We start from the raw sequence: 16,471 nt of genomic DNA on the forward strand, positions 1-16,471 counted from the left end.
CAATTTCTAGTTTCAAATCTTCTTCAATACAACATGATGTTCATTTAGTAAATTATGGAACCATTTAGAGTCAAATAGACCATAAAGCAGTGGATGCTTTAGGACGTGGCTACCTTGTGATTGACCGGTCGCTACCACGGCGTTGTCCGGTCTGGGAGTCGTCCGTGTTTTCGTCTTACAACTTTAACCCTTTCACAGTGTGTTTTCAGTTCATGAACGTTAATTGAAAAATTTTGGTCGCATTAAAATGTCTTAGTCAGCATTCGGTTGTATTTAGCTCCATCCTCTCGAGTCACTTCTGTTTGCAAAAAAAACAACATGGCGACGGCCAAAAACCAAAGTGCCAACTGTAAAACACCAAGATGGCGACGGCCTAAAATCAAGATGTTACCAGCCAAAAGGCCAAACTCAAAGCTTCAAAAAAGGCAGTCCACAAACCAATAGGTGACGTAACCGTGACTACGTCCACTTGTTATAGACAGTCTATGTTAAAAACTAACAAAATTAGTTAATCAAGTTTTTGCTTTACACATATTAAGGGTTTGGTTTCAAACAGTTCATTGAATTGGATATATTTTATGATTGCTGAGAATATTTTTTATTGAACCTGCAATAGCTGATTTTTTTGGCCACTTGGAGGCAGCAGAAACAAGCAATAAACACAACGTATTCATATTATGGTTTCTGAGGTTGATGTGGTTGTTCATTCACATATCCAGCAGATATGCAGCAACATTAGCATTCATTTGGAGTCGGGTTTCTGGCTGCTTTGGGAATGTAAATCCAATGTTCACTCTCCTATTAGCTCAGTTTCACTCTTCACCAACTCCTGTGATCTGTATCTGGCTCCTCAGAAGCTAAAGGCTCCGCTGTATTCACCAGCTAGTCACTAACTCTGTCCGTCTGGCATGAGGGGAATTGCAGAGCTGGGTGAAAATTCCCCGTGGGTTCATCACTATGAGCAAGCCTTTTCACTTACAAGCAGTCATGTAATTTATTGCTAATATAAAAATATTCAATATAGCGGTGGTTGGCCCAGACCTCCCTGAGATCATGGAAATTATTATTGATGCATCATGATGGATCTTAAGCCGCCTTTCTGGAAGAGCTGTTAATTGTGAGCATTATACTGCAGTGTCTACTATAGAAGGCACGAATGGTTATAACATGTACAAGCCTCTCTAATGCAGAAACCAGGATGCCACTTTAAACTTATAGTCAAGTGCAGAGACAATACAGTACTTCATAAATAGGGAGTAAACTTACATAACGGATTTGAGTGCATTTCAGGATGTTACAATCAGCATTTTCCACTTTCTGCATTCCACCTCATAAGTTTAGACTCTGCTCATGATTCCTTAGTTATTATTAAATATGATATTATTTTACAGTCTGGGCCTTAATAAGGAAATCCCCTGCCGTCAGAGCCAGCTGCACCTACTTGCCCCCCCTTCTCTCTGTCATACTGAGGTGCATTGGCCGAGAGGCCTCAGTACCTTTGAGAGATCTCTGAAGTTCCCTGGCAAGGTCAGGTCCAGCTCCTCTGAGTCGTAGTTGGTGAGGACCCAGGGAAAGACCGGGTACTGGTTCAGGTCATTGTATGTCCTCCCTAGACACAAAGAGCAGACAGAAATCTGTGAGTGATGAAGGATTGGACGGGAACAGAGGGGTTGAAAGCGGGGCAGGGTACACTTAAGGCTTCAGTTACATCGGGGGATCAGCATGCAACATTCCAACAAGCCCCCCAATCGCAGAGCCCTCAATCAGACGCACTTCCTGTCTCATACGGGGTGTGCCAGAGAAACACATAAACTAACGGCGAGCTTTCTCTGGTATGAGAGAATGCTTTCTGTGCTCTCCATGCCTTCTCCCGCTGAGTGTACTTTATCAATGGGCTGTGGGAGTTACAGGAGGCCTACGTTTCTAGAGAAGTATCCCTAAGTTGTGAGGAGTGGATATAATTAGAGGGATATAGATTCTTTTGAGGGCCATAACTCCAAACGCCTGAAATGTCACCGCTAGTCTGATGCGCTGATTGGCCAGATGTGAATTCCCTCTATGCTCTCGCAGTGGGAATATGGTTTTCAGATGGCAAAATGTGTCATAGGAAATCCATGGGAAAAGCCGAGAGCATGTACCATGTTGTCTTTAATGCTCTACTTTTCTTTTGAAGATGACACTGATACCACCGTGAGGTCAGGTGGTGGCCAGTTGTAATCCAGGGTTGGGATAAGGCTGCTATAGATGGCTTTGTTGGAATTTTTACTGCTGGTAATAAATCAAGCTAAAAATGTAGGCTCAAAGCACACTGATAGTAAAAAAGACAACAACATTTCATTTTACCCACTAAGAAAAATTAAACTTAATATAAGTAAAAGAGCTACCACATTTTATCTAGAAACATTTCACATGATTTTATTATTGTCCAGTGTTGATGTTGACTAGTATATACCACGCCATCCTAAGACTAATACTAATACTGTCAGAATGATTTTTTTAAACTGGAGGTCAATTGAGACTTCTAAATTACAATTACAGGAAATGAGACAGTCACACCTTGACATTAATAATGTTGCCTTTTTTTCAGTGGGTAACTCTGGGGTCTGAGAAGTGAAGCCAATGTAGAAGTGTCTTATACTTGCATTCTTTCCAATAGCCAGCAGGGGGCGACTCCTCTGATTGCAAAAAGAAGTCTGATTGTATAGAAGTCTACGAGAAAATGAGCCTACTTCTCACTTGATTTATTACCTCAGTAAACATTGTAAACATGAGTTTATGGTCTCAATTGCTGGTTTCAAGTAAATTAGGGTCCCATTTAGAGTCAAATAGACCATAAAGCAGGGGATGCTTTAGGGTATGGCTACCATGTGATTGACAGGTTGCTACCACGGTGTTGTCTGGGAGTTGTGTGGTCTGGGAGTTGTCTGTGTTTTCGTTTTTGCTTTCACAGTGTTTTCAGTTCATCAAAAGTTCATTATAACTTTTTTTGGTCGCCTAAAAATGTCTGATTCAGCGGTTGTACTCAGCTCCATTCTCTCGTGTCACTTCTGGTTGCAAAAAAACAACATGGTGACGGACAAATACCAAAATGCCGAACTCGAGGCTTCAAAACGGCAGTCCTCAAACCAATAGGTGACATCACGTTTACTTCTTATATACAGTCCCTACTCTTTTCATTGTTCATGACTTGTTGACTTGATGACTTGTTGATGACTGTCCTAAAGTATCTTAGATCAGGAAGTTCAATGATAAAAAAAAGCACATTGTCTTCTTGACATTATTTATAATGGCCAGCGCATTAAAAGCTTTGAGCATTTCAAATCAAAGGGGCTACTCTACAGTCAGAATAATAAAAGCTGTTGTATTACATCTAAATGAAAGCTTATGAATTTTTATTCGGGCTGTCAATCGATTAAAATATTTAATCGCAATTAATCACAAATTAATCGCACATTTTTTATGTTCAAATGTACCTTAAAGGGAGATCTGTCAAGTATTTAATACTCTTATCAACATGGGAGTGGACAAATATGCTGCTTTATGCAAATGTATGGATATATTTATTATTGGAAATCAATTAACAACACAAAACAATGACAACGTTTTTCCAGAAACCCTCTCAGGTACTGCATATAGCAAAAAACAATATGCTAAAATCATAACATGGCAAACTGGAGCCCAACAGGCAACAACAGCTGTCAATGTGTCAGTGTGCTGACTTGACTATGTCTTGCTCCAAACTGCATGTGATTATCATAAAGTGGGCATGTCTGTAAAGGGGAGACCCGTGGGTACCCATAGAACCCATTTTCATTCACATATCTTGAGCTCAGAGGTCAAGGGACCCCTTTGAAAATGGCCATGACAGTTTTTAACAGTTATTTAGGCTTCTTCCCGACAAGCTAGTATGACATGCTACAACCTAAAAATTGCAAGTTGCGTTCAAGCTGCAGTAGGCAGAATATTTTTGGCATCATTGGGCAAAAATTCCATAATAACCTTTCAGCATATTGCAATTCAAGTGTTCTGAGAGATAACTAGACTTCTGCACCTCCTCATGGCTCTGTTTCCAGGCTGTAGAATATCTAGCCCGTGACGGGAAACTTTGGCCAATCACAGGTCATTTCAGAGAGAGAGCGCGTTCCTATTGGCTGTGCTCCGGCTGGTGGGCGGTGCTTGGTATTTCCTCAACTGATCTCAACATGGCTGCCGGGTCACAAACTTTCCCATTTTACAGCTAAACAGTACACTACAAGATGTTTCTGAAAACAAATAGGCATTACAGTAACAGAATATTGATTCATATTTGATCAGCGCTGCCTAGTTTTACCGTTTGATCAGAGTTCGCAAGTGATTGACAACTGCTCAGAGACAGCAGCTGGACGGCAGACTCCAGCTCGGCTCTGATTGGTTGTTCTCCTCCAGTCTGTGAAATCTTGCAGATGCCATTAGGAGCACAGGAGGACACAGAGGCACATGATTTTCTTCAGATTACCTGTCTCATGCACTATTGTCAGGATATGTTGATCGTTTTATAAAAAATAACTTTTTTTTAATCATATTTGCTCCATTTCTACCCAATGCAGCTTTAAAACGTTTAAGAAATTAGTGGTGTTAAAACAAATTTGCATTAGCATGTTTACTTTTACAGCCCTAATTTGTATATAATATTATTCAATACAATGTAATGGGATCTTTCAATGGAAAAAAACTCTTCCTATATCTGCTTGCTGGTGCCATAAAGTTTTTAATGATTACCTACAGAATTGTATCAACTTACACCAGTCCAGTAGGCATGCCTCTGCTCACTCCTGCACTGCAGCAGGTTGGCGTTAGATAATCTAAATCTAGCTGAGCGAGTGATAATGTGTGACAGGCTAGTTAAAGGGAAGGCTTCTGCAGAATATGGTCCAGGGTCTGGAGAGAAGCTAGAGAGCATAATTACCCAGGTTAATGCCACAGAGTGAAAAGGAAGCAGCGAGCCAAGTGTGGGAGAAGAGTTGGGTGTGTTGGTGTGCTTCGACCTGCTGGTGCTGAGGCCTGAGTTGGGGTGGCAGGATGTTAATAACAGTGGAATAGTGTTTAATTAGAAGACCACTTCCCGTTCGCACCTCTTCCCAGCACTTCACCCCCCGCCTGTCTGCCGCCCCACACTGTTCTGACATCCCTGTCAGCTCAGGTCATTACCAGGGATTTTTAATGAATTTTGGGCATGTTTTTCTGTCTGCCTTACATCTAATTAGCTGACAATAATGTATCGAACTCAAGCACGAGCTAAATATAAATATGCATGAATATGCAGCGAGAGAGAGGATGACACCTCTCAGAGCAGAGTAGCGTGCAGTCGCTCTCGCCTCCCCTGTTAGTTGCAGTTCAGATCAGAGAGTCGACAACAGAACCTCTCAACTCCGCAGACACACATGTGTACGCTCTCACAAAGCCAGGCACTAATTATCTGGCAAAATCTGCTGTGCCTGCTCTTTGCTTCAAACAGCACACTCACATGAACAGTGAAGTCTACCACTGAGCGCCACTTAAGGTTACCGTGGATTCTTAAACAAATACGACGTACCTGAGGCCACTTATTGTATGTTTCCAGCGCCACTGACACATAAAGTTTATTGATCGTGATAGCTAAACTTAAAGTCACAAGAGTCTAATGGTGAGAGATTCACGTAGATAATAGATTAAAACTTCACTGGTGGTGAATTTTGCCCGGATATGGAAGAAAACAAATCAGAATCTATCTATTTAACTGATGGCTGTGGAAAAAAAGAGTACATTATTTCCATACTTTCAGCCACTTCCAAACTAAAAGAGCTTCTCTTGGGAATCACATTGTAAAGCAATAGGAATCCTTACCTGCGATAGTGTTGAGAAACATGAGGTACTCAAAGTTGGAGATCTCTCTCCTCTGCCAGCGCTGGGTCATGTTGGAGGATTTGAAAAGCTGCCGAGGGGTGGCCAGGGAGATGCGTCTGGAAAAAACATTCAAACAACAAATCAGGAAACAGAACGTTTGTGTTAGTTACGATATTTTAAAGGTGCTAAATTAGATACCCAGAGCATTAATATAGCAGCAAACAACTATTTGCTATGTGAAGATATAGTGGAGTAATGTCTACCTGAGCAAAGAATGAAGTCACTCTCCCTCTGTGTGCACCTTTAAAAGGTGCTAAATACGGGATTGGGAGCATTTCTATTGCCTCTCAATGGCTCTCAACACAGCGACGGCGAACCGGAGGGAGGCACTATGCTTTCATGCCGACGCCGACGGCTGACGTTATCAGCTGTAACCGCTGTATAGCTAACCAGTGAGGCATATACACATGCACGAACATGCACTTAAAGCACACGCAGCTGACCTGGCGATGTCAACGAAGCAAGGAGAAGCTCGGATTACAACACACAGAGGGAGAGCGACTTCATTCTCTGCACAGGTAGACATTACTCCTCTATATCTTCACATAGCGAATAGTTGTTTGCTGCTATATTAATGCTCTGGATATCAAATTTAGCAAAAATGTAAAACCTATATTCTTACAAATTTAAAAGCAAAGCATAAACTGTATATTTGAGTTATGCTTAAATTCAAAATTTAAAGGATCGGCTACATCCCAGAAAACTGGTAAAAGAATGATGGCATTTAATAACTGATAACTTTGTCTAGTGTCAGTTTTAGAATGAACATACGGGGATGGAAAGCATGCACAAAATGTCAAGCTGCAAATGAGAGAATAATTACGGCATCCAATGCAATGGCATTCACAATTACACTATTTTGATTCTAATAGCTCAAATGAAAGGTAGGTTAATTTACTATGTGTTAATTCAGAGTGGCCTGCTTTATATCCACTCAATTAACATAAGACTTAAAGGTGCTAAATGCGGGATTGGGAGCATTTCTATTCCCTCCGCACGGCTCTCAACATGGCGACTGCTGAGCCGGCGGCTCGTAACTAACGGTGCTAGGAGCGCTAACAATACAAACAAAGGCCACACTGCTGACAGAGCGAACAGTGTTAAACAGGGGGAGAAACAGAGGGTGGGAGCTATGCTTCCACGACGGCGTTATCAGCTGTTACCGCCGTATGAGAGCAGTGCCGAGCAGCGGCCATGAGCTAGCCACGCTCACATACGCAAACGTGCACTAAAAGCACACGCGACCGGCCCGGCTATGTCAACAAAGCAAGGAGAAGCTCTGATTAAAACACATACAGAGGGAAGGTTACTTAATTCTCTGTCATTCTCTACTCCACTATACATATATTTACATAGCAAATCGCTGTTTGCTTCTATATCAATGCTCTGGATATTGTATAGAGCACCTTTAAGGAAATGTGCTTGTTTTGTAACAGTGTATAAATGGGCCTGTTAGCACTATGAGAGTGGTCAGTGGCCTGGCTGCAGCCTGCTGTATAGAGTCTTCTGTCTGAGAATTAGGTCAGTTCAGTCAGGGTCAGTGAACATCCACTTCAATAACTGCAGCAATGGGACTTGAAATGACTCTGCTGCAGGCGGCCAGGCTGCACAAGATGCTCCAACACACAACACAGAGGATGTAGCTTCGACATGAAGGAACTACAATATTAGAAACATTTAGCAGTGCTGAATTCATTTTCTTTTTGCATATGTGACCCACCTGGCTTGTGGAAGTCCATAGCTGGTGCCCACTCCCACTCGAGGAAGACTGTAGACCACTTTCTTTACCGTGGCCTGGTCAGGAAAGTTGAACATGACTGATGCTGTGAAACAGTGAGAGATATCCCTTAGTGATGAAGAACAGGAGGAGGCGTGGATTTCAAATGCTGTAATTGGCACTTCAACTTACTTCTGTTGGCCATAAAGACCTCCATCGCCGTGTTCTGCAGGAGGTAGCGCCTGGAGAAGACTGCCCGGATCTCACTGAACATCCACTTCCCATGTAGACCCTCAGTGTATGCTAAGACCTGGACAGGCAGAAAAGAAGAGTAAAAATGTCCTCAGGTTATAATAGCTGAAATCAGAGATCATGTCAGGTTATAGGTGATAAAGACTACTGTCCATTTCAATATTATCAATATTAAAGTGGCATGTGACAAAACAAGAAAACATTACCAACACAGTATGTTACAGATATGATGACAAGTCAAGTGTTATAACAGGCTGTTAGATTGTTGTGTAATGTTTCTCTACAATTCTTTTGATTCAATTGATTAATTGATTGAACTATTAAATTAATAGGCAACTATTTTAATAATCTGCACTATATTCACATTTTTAATTGTCCCGTATCTCAGTTGTTACCCTGCACTATATTCAGTTTTAACAGTTTTCTTCATCTCCTGGTATTTTTATATCTGGTATATTTTTTTTATACTTTGAGCTACTTACTCGTGCCTTTTTACTAATATGTTTGCACTATGGAACTGAGATGCTTGAAACTTGAATTTCCCTTTAAAGTTACTATCTATCTATCTATTCGAATCATAAAAAAATAAAAGTCAAAGTTCTCTGATTCCAGCTTCTTAAATGTGAATATTTTCTGGTTTCTTTACTCCTCTATGGCAGTAAACTTAATATCTTTGAGCTATGGACAAAACAAGACATTTGAGGAGGTCATCTTGGACTCTGGGAAACACTGATCGACATTTTTCACCATTTTCTGACATTTATTAGACCAAACAACTTCTCGATTGCAGTACTCTATCACTGGTGAAATGAGGCAAGTTCTCAGATTATTATCTCAGTTATTTGAACTAAATAAAGATTTGGTTTAAGCTAAGCCGCTGCTTTGTTGCGATATGGACACAAAAAACAATCAGTGAGCCAACTCTGTTTTTCAAACTGTATCAGATATCATGACAGCAGATATGACCCGAGCAAAATTCTACAAAAGAGACATCAGTGTTTAACATTTGTTTACTGCTTTACTGTTGAAAAGTTGGCAGTTATTGCACTTTTCGATACTTCTTTGTGAACCGTCTTGTTTAAGAGCACCACAGCAATACTTGGTGAGACATTGAATAGTGCTCTCGTACACTCATTATTTCACAGCTGGGATTAAAGGAACAGTGTGTAGCATTTCAGGGGATCCATTAGCAGAAATGGAATATAATAATCATAACTATGTTTTCATTAGTGTACAATCACCTGAAATAAAATATCATTGTGTTTCCGTTAGCTTAAAATGAGCCCTTCATATCTACATGGGGAGCGGGTCATCTTCACGGAGTCCACCATGTTACTCCGCCATGTTTCTACAGTAGCCCAGAATGGACAAACCAAACACTGGCTCTAGAGAGAGCCTTTCACGTTTTCATGTTACCACCACAAAGTTCTCCAACACGCTTGTGAAACTGTGGTATCGCCAGCCGCCGTCTGACTTCCGTTGCTCCTAAAGTAGTGTTATTATGGTAAGGATGGCCTCTGAGCGAGGCAATTGGAGTTCCCACGGTTTTACACTCTGTGGCTCACGTTACCTCAGTCTTGGAAAGGGAAGAGTGAGTTGAGGGGTTGTCAGTTGGTTGCAATCTGCAACCACACCACTAGATGCCAGCAAATCCTACAAATTGTCCCTTTAAAACCTGCTGCTCGCAAGTTAATTTTTCTTGCCAGTAGGCTACTAAAATCCCTTCTTAATAACCATTCCATGAGTTTTATTTAAAATGGAATATTAATATCACACTGGTACTGGTTCACCGAGTAACAAAGCATTACTGGGACATTACACCATATCCCAAGGCACCTTTCTACATAAAATGAAGTTCTCTAAAGATCCTCTTTGAGTGTTTCACACTAGTTCAGTTGGTCTATAAAACTCAAGTGGTCAAAATGACCCCCTGGGTTAGTGACACATAAATAATCAATAAAAACCATCATGCCGAGGTGAGGAAAGAGCAGACAAAGGATCATTAGTGTATGCAGCACCACTGGGACTGCAGGTCCACACACATAAAACCAAGACAGTTGTTCTGACAGGTGAGAATGGTCCCCTCACACACCACCACCCCCCTCCCTCCTTCTATCTCACTTCCCTTTGACTGAACAATTTTGTCCAACAGTGTGAGCCGGGGAGCAACCTCATCAACTCCCCAGGTTATAATCACACATAGGTTCAGTTCAGAGAGAGTGTGTGTGAGAGAGAATAAAGATATAACAGGGTAGTAGGAAGGTGAGGCCCTATAGTACATCAGCGTGTGTGTGGGTGTCTGTATGTGTGTGGGGGGTGATTGAGGTGGAGTAGGCGGCCAGGGAGGGAGGGAAGCCAGAGTGAGATGTTCAGCTGGGTTAGGTCTGATGCTAATGCTCATTTAAAATAGTGACAGGCTGGAAGAGTGCAGCGCGAGCCGGGCTGCCTTAATTTCTCCCTGGAATAGCTCATGCTCGACCTCCGTGCCACATCCAAAATCTCTGGAGCTCAATTAAAATTGGATTAGGTGGAGATGCTGGATGTGCAGCACAGCATCTCTGGTGCTCTCCTCCCAGTAATGCCCTGCCTGACACCTCGGCAACCCCCAACTCAAACAGTTGTCATAGAGACAGCGCGGCCCAGAGGAGGCGGCGCGCTGACTGGAGAGGAAGGGAGGTGAGATGGAGGGACGGCTACGGAGCTGCGGGCGCACTGTCGAGAGGGCCGGCTGCAGCCAGATGTTGCGGAAGTAGTCTTCTGAGTGCAATGCCGAAAGGCAAGTCATACAGATATGCATCATGGGAAGGCTACAACAGCTTACTCCATCAAGGCACTAGCGAGCTGTTATTTGAATACGTGTTAAGTTATTTGGATGTCTAGAGACTTTGAATGGTTTGTCATTTTCAACAAAGTCTCTATTCATTTCATCATTTTACTAATTTATTTTAACAGCGCTATAAATTTGCCTCCTAAATTCTTCATTTGTTATGTATCATAAAAAAATTTAACCAGCAGCTCAGCAAGTAATAAAAAACGCAGTTTACACTTCAGGTTCTTAGGAATTGAAAAAACATATTTACAGTTGTAACATGGTAACTGATTATCAATATAATATTGTTTTAGTGGTTGTTTCTTGTTACCCAGCTAAAGTGAACATTTTGCTGCCATGACAGAGTACGGGCCAAAGGGCTAGCTGTCAACAAAAGAGAGGCTAAAGAGGAGAAAAAAGAGCTGATTTCAAACAGCCCAGATCAAAAAATTTGTCATAACAACAAAGCTTTGGTCTAAACCAACACGCAGGGGCCCCTGTAGAATTGGAGATTTGACAAAGCCCAGCCCTCATTTTTGGAGGCCCAGCTGTAAAAAATGCCATTTAATGAACCTGTCTGCTGAAGCTGTCCCCTGCCTGTCAGAGGTGTCAGCCAGTGACAAGCGCTGGGGACGGCCGCCTCCAGTCACAGACAGGCCTGCCAGCTGGAGACTTCGGCCCCAATCTAATCACGCCACCAGGAAGGGACCGGCGCTCTGCTCTTGGTCTGTCACGCTCAGGGCTGGGGGGGTGCGGCGAGGGGGCGGGCGGAGGGGGTCTGGTGTGGCCGACAAGCACAGCCTTTTGTTTCCACACAGGTCCCTCCACGCAGGCTCATTAAGAGCCACAGGCGCATGCGCTGCTCCGCCAGCTGCAGGGAGATATATACCTCCACAGCATAATAGCCATAATGCAATTTAACGTCTCTGTCCTCGCTTTCCTTTATTCCGCCTTCTCTTCTTTCCCCGATTTGACAGAGGGCAGGCTGCATTCTGCCTGTAGAACATCACATGTGGAGAGCGGAAAAATATTGTGACAGATGAGATGAGGACAGGCACAGGTGACACCGGTGTTTAGGCTGAAACTCATATATGATAATGTGCAGATGCTCAAATGGAGCACATCACACTTAAAAGCGATAGGAAGCCACTTCACGCATGGAAATAGATTCTAATCATATCTGACTTCCATATCGCTTTAACCCCACATTGGCTGAGACACTATGACAGACGTTATTAATAAATCTAACGAAGCATTTTCTCTAAAACCTGATGCAATTTTCTCCCATATGGGACAATGCAATCCCCCTCCACTGCATTTATACCAAAACAGGGAAATAATGTAATTCAGTGAGACCCCCAAGCCAGCATGACTGATATATTTATATGAGACTGTGGAGCACTCTGACAACCTGGTATCACAGCACCTCTGCTGCATTCATCTAAGATTTGTCTAATAGGCTTCCACTATAAAGCCTCCCAACTGCATGGTCCCAGGCGGCCACAGGGAACAGCCAAGTGGAAGAATAAGGGGAGGATACGAGAGGCAGTTTCATTTTGAGTGATATGACTACTCCCCCAGGAGCGAGTGGGATGGATTTCACACATGGCAATTTGGAGGATCAGCACACACTGCGTATACTGTATTCAATGGCTGACCCTAGGCAATGTGGGCCAAATCTGTGAAGAGCTGGAGCAGTCGGAGGAAGGCATAAAGCTGAGAGCAACTCTCAGCTAAGTGGGAGAGCATCGTGAGCCATAGACAGTGTGGTAGACTGGGTCATGGAAAAAATATTTAAATCTAAATATGCTTGAAAGTAAAACACATAAAAGGCTATCAATCAATAAAAAAATAAGGTAAAGGGTCTGTTCACCCAAATTACAAAAGAATTACAAATATTTTCTTACTTACCCCATGTGATATCTAGCAATGTAGATGTGTAGTTTTGGTTGCATTTGTCTAATTTTCTGTCTCTATTCCAGTACCATGGAAGTGAAATTTGTTTATTTGTGCTCACGAAAATGAAAAAGAAATTACATACAAAATTTTAAATCTTTTTTTCAGAAACAATGATTATTCAGAGTAACAGGGACATTGTTCCTGGGAAGAGAATCTTTTAAATATACATGTTTCAATGATAAATTAAAGCAAAAGTATCTGCATGGATAAACACCACTATAAGTATGGGTGTTTTTGTAATTTGGGTGAACTGATCTTTTAAAGGAAAAATGTAGGAATAAACAGAGTTCATATCTTTCTACAAATGACTCAGGTGTTCCACACACTGTGAAATTAAACCAATATCAAACTTTATAAAGCTGCACAAACTTAAATCTTAGCTGTCTGACCACGACGTGCCCAAATCCACACTTTTCTTTCAACTTTAATCCCTTTTTCCATCCTGCAAGATTTATGCCTGAGCATCAAAGCATGTTTTTCATCTGATCCCCCTTATATGTGACAACTGTTATGAAATGTAGAAATATAAAAATGCTAAAAAGATTCCCACAGATTATGAAAAAAAAAAAAAAAATCTGCATTCCACTTGGGTCCTCGCTGTGAGAGCCATATCTCAACTTCAATAAAGTAGCGAGCTCCTAATGCAGGTATTGGGGGGAAAACAAGATACAGATTTGCATAATCAGTGTCACTATACATTTGGGTGGTTGCTGGAGTGTGGCAAGATGACACAGCTCGGGTGCTCTGGCAAGACCAGTGGGATAAAGGAGATGAATATGCATTAAATATGCTGGCAGTTCACTGCCCCAAATGTCCAGCCAAGTTTGTCAATAACATTTATGTCAGGGATGGTATTTCACGCACATTAGCAGGCCCTGCTGCGCCGTCTTCACCGCCGCCGTGTCAGGACAGGTGGGAGGAGCCGCTCTCCTCGTATGTAATTTCTTCTTAAAGAGTCAAGGTTCTTTAAACTTTCTTTATCTAGCTATGGTAAAATGTAAAGCCTCAAGAAATGCAATGAAAAAAAAAAAAATCAAAACTCAGACTTGTGGTTCCCTACAGCGATGATACACAAAGTTTGGCATCAAGCCACATGATGCCTGCACAAGGCTTCTGTGAGGTTACAAGAAACAATACAAAATAAAATGTGTAAATAAGTTTCCTTACTGATTTACACAGTGCTGTATACAGCAGGGAAATACATTTTAAGTGATCTACATGTAAGTATAAACCCACATTTTATGTATTTTCTTGTATTTAAAGGCAGGGTTAGTAAAACACATGTTTTGCTATATTAGTTGAAATTCTCATTACATCCCAACAGCAATCAATATATCAAATGCTCTGACAAAAAAAGAAAAAAATCTGGTATTTGTGGCTGTCGCAGGACTTTAATAAATCCGTCCAATCATTTCATACAGCCCGAATGTAATGATTGGACGGGCTACCTGCCTGTCTACCTACCTGCCTGCTTGCGTGCACACACCCGTGCACTCACTGGGCGTCACCGGAGTCTTCCACAAGCTGCTAGCTTGACAACTGTGAGTGCCAAGAATAGCCATATTTGTTATTTACGTTCATTATGATATGTTTATGTTCATAATGATAATTTTGGGGGAGTGGCTTTGGAAGGAGGCCTGAAGGGACGGACTGTCAGTGTTGCCAACTTGGCAATTTTCTCGCTAGATTTAGGGACTTTTGGAGCTAGTGCTGCTAGCTACTTTGTTTGGAAAATATTTGACAACACTGGGCTTGTTTTTTGGGTTGGATCATTTAAAAAAATCTAGTGTGCTTTTCTCAAGATCACGCACCCTGCCTTTAATACACAGTCATAATTACTTGTGCATTCACACACAACTGCCTTTTTTAGACTCGAACATGTAGTTGCATGCATGTACTGACTGCAAGTGCATGTTCACAGGAGTAGTGAAAAATATGCAGTAACGTTTTACAAGGAATGTCAGAAATACAGTGGGTATTTGAAACTACTTATGAACTGAAATCACAGCAATGTAGGTGGATCGTATCCTTATAGAGAGTCGAAGTCCCGCCCGTTCCGGTGTACCACCATGGGACCTTTACTTCGGAAACAATATGAACGGTAGTCAACGGTGAGAGACAAATATTTTTTTCATCCCGTTTGAATTGCGCCATGAATATGACATGCACATATGATGTTTGTCAATTTAAAAGATAATTTTACAAGTCAAGAAAGTAGTAGTAGAGTATCAGACTGTGAAAATACGTACTTTGAAAGACTACACACCCAAAAGTCGCGCAAGTGACGTCTCTCTAGCTGAAGCTACGATGCCTGTGTGTTTCCTACAGGGATGTGCTCACACCAGCGACGGGTCTCGCTTGTTCTTTCTCTACCCGGCTGATAAAGAGACCAGGAGTAGCTGGATAAAACACATCAAGTTAGATAACGTTACATTTGTGCCTGGTCATAGCTAAGTTAGCTAGCTAGATAATGTTGGTGACGTATATTGTGCGAGACGAGAGATGTAGTTTACTGAGCGGATTCACACAAAACTAAATGATACTACGACAACCCAACGACAAAGTGTCACTTTCTTGACTTGCAAAATTAATTTTAAATTGATAGACATTATATGTGTGATTCATGGCAAAATTAAAATGGGATCAAAAGAAAAGTTTTCTCTCGCCGGTGACTACCGTACATATATTTTTTTTAAAATAAGGTCCCATGGCGGATACCGGAAGGGGCAGGACTTCGCATCTCTATTGGATCATTTCAAATGATTTCAATATATACTTATCCTATTTCCTGATGGCGTTTGTTAATGTTTGGCATATTTTGTGATGAGTGTTGCACTCCATGTATTAAGTCATTCTGCCTTGAATTAACCAACCAACTACAGTTTCTCTTTGTGCCTCTATCAGACAAACTTAGATAGCAAAGTACAGATTTGAACACTAGCGGTGTTACTAATGGTGATTAAGTTACATCAGAATTCAAATCTTTTTCCATGAAATGTACATTATTGTGTCTCCTCCCCGTCAGTGGAAACTTAATTATGTCTTGCAAGTAAATTATTATATGTAGCAAGTAAAGAAACAAAGAAAAAGAACACAACAAACATTTACACATACATATGAACATGCTCCAGTGATGACCCCGCCACAGCCACATCCGCACACATACATGAACACACTTAGTGAGCACATCATCCAGATAAACAGCTTGAGGATGCCTTCACTAAGGAGCTTGAGAGAAGGGATGCAGTCATTTGGTATGGGGTCGTCTCAGCAAGCTTTTCCTAATGGGGCTTTTTCAGGGACTTGTCAGCCTTAAGATGACTGAAATCTTCCTGGCCTGGGTACCAGCTTCCTCTGGCTGCCACTGAGAGTGCCAAGCTGATCGCTTTAAATCCCACTTTTTTTTCTTTTTTTTTGTTGGTGCGTGGGAGGGATAGGGGCTCAGAGCAAGACAGAGAAGAAGAGAAAGAAGGAGACAAGGATGGAGAGGTGGAGAGACGGAGGAGGAGAGGGACAGAAAGAGCAAGCGGTTAGACGAGAGGGCCTGATGAGCAATGAGCGCCTCACTCGTCCTCAATTAATCTTGTCTCTCTACCTTTGCTTTGCCGCTTCCCTCAGCACCAAGGTAATAACGACACCCTCATCCATTATCCTTTTATCCCCGTTATTCACTGGGAATTGCTTAATAATATGTTACAGATTTGGCCTCCTTCGTATAATTCTTTCTGTCATTCGCAGTATATCATCTGGAAAACACACAGCCCCCTTTCTGCTGGACGCTCTTTGAGGATTATCGTGGGTGACACCTTCGG

The 16,471-nt window shown here is 41.9% G+C and overlaps 1 protein-coding gene across 7 annotated transcripts in view; it reads right to left on the minus strand.

Moving 5' to 3' along the window:
• Positions 1 to 16,471, minus strand: part of nbeab (neurobeachin b) — a 287,636-nt gene that overhangs the window by 45,370 nt on the left and 225,795 nt on the right. For all 7 annotated transcript variants that reach the window (XM_037774340.1, XM_037774339.1, XM_037774338.1 and 4 more), the window contains 4 exons: positions 7,832 to 7,949; positions 7,643 to 7,745; positions 5,863 to 5,978; positions 1,497 to 1,609 (listed from right to left, as the gene is read on the minus strand). In XM_037774340.1, coding sequence (XP_037630268.1) covers positions 1,497 to 1,609; positions 5,863 to 5,978; positions 7,643 to 7,745; positions 7,832 to 7,949 — 450 coding nt within the window. The remainder of the gene's footprint in view (positions 1 to 1,496; positions 1,610 to 5,862; positions 5,979 to 7,642; positions 7,746 to 7,831; positions 7,950 to 16,471) is intronic.

This window comes from Sebastes umbrosus, chromosome 7, assembly GCF_015220745.1.
Source record: "Sebastes umbrosus isolate fSebUmb1 chromosome 7, fSebUmb1.pri, whole genome shotgun sequence".
Taxonomy (NCBI): Eukaryota; Metazoa; Chordata; class Actinopteri; order Perciformes; family Sebastidae; genus Sebastes; species Sebastes umbrosus.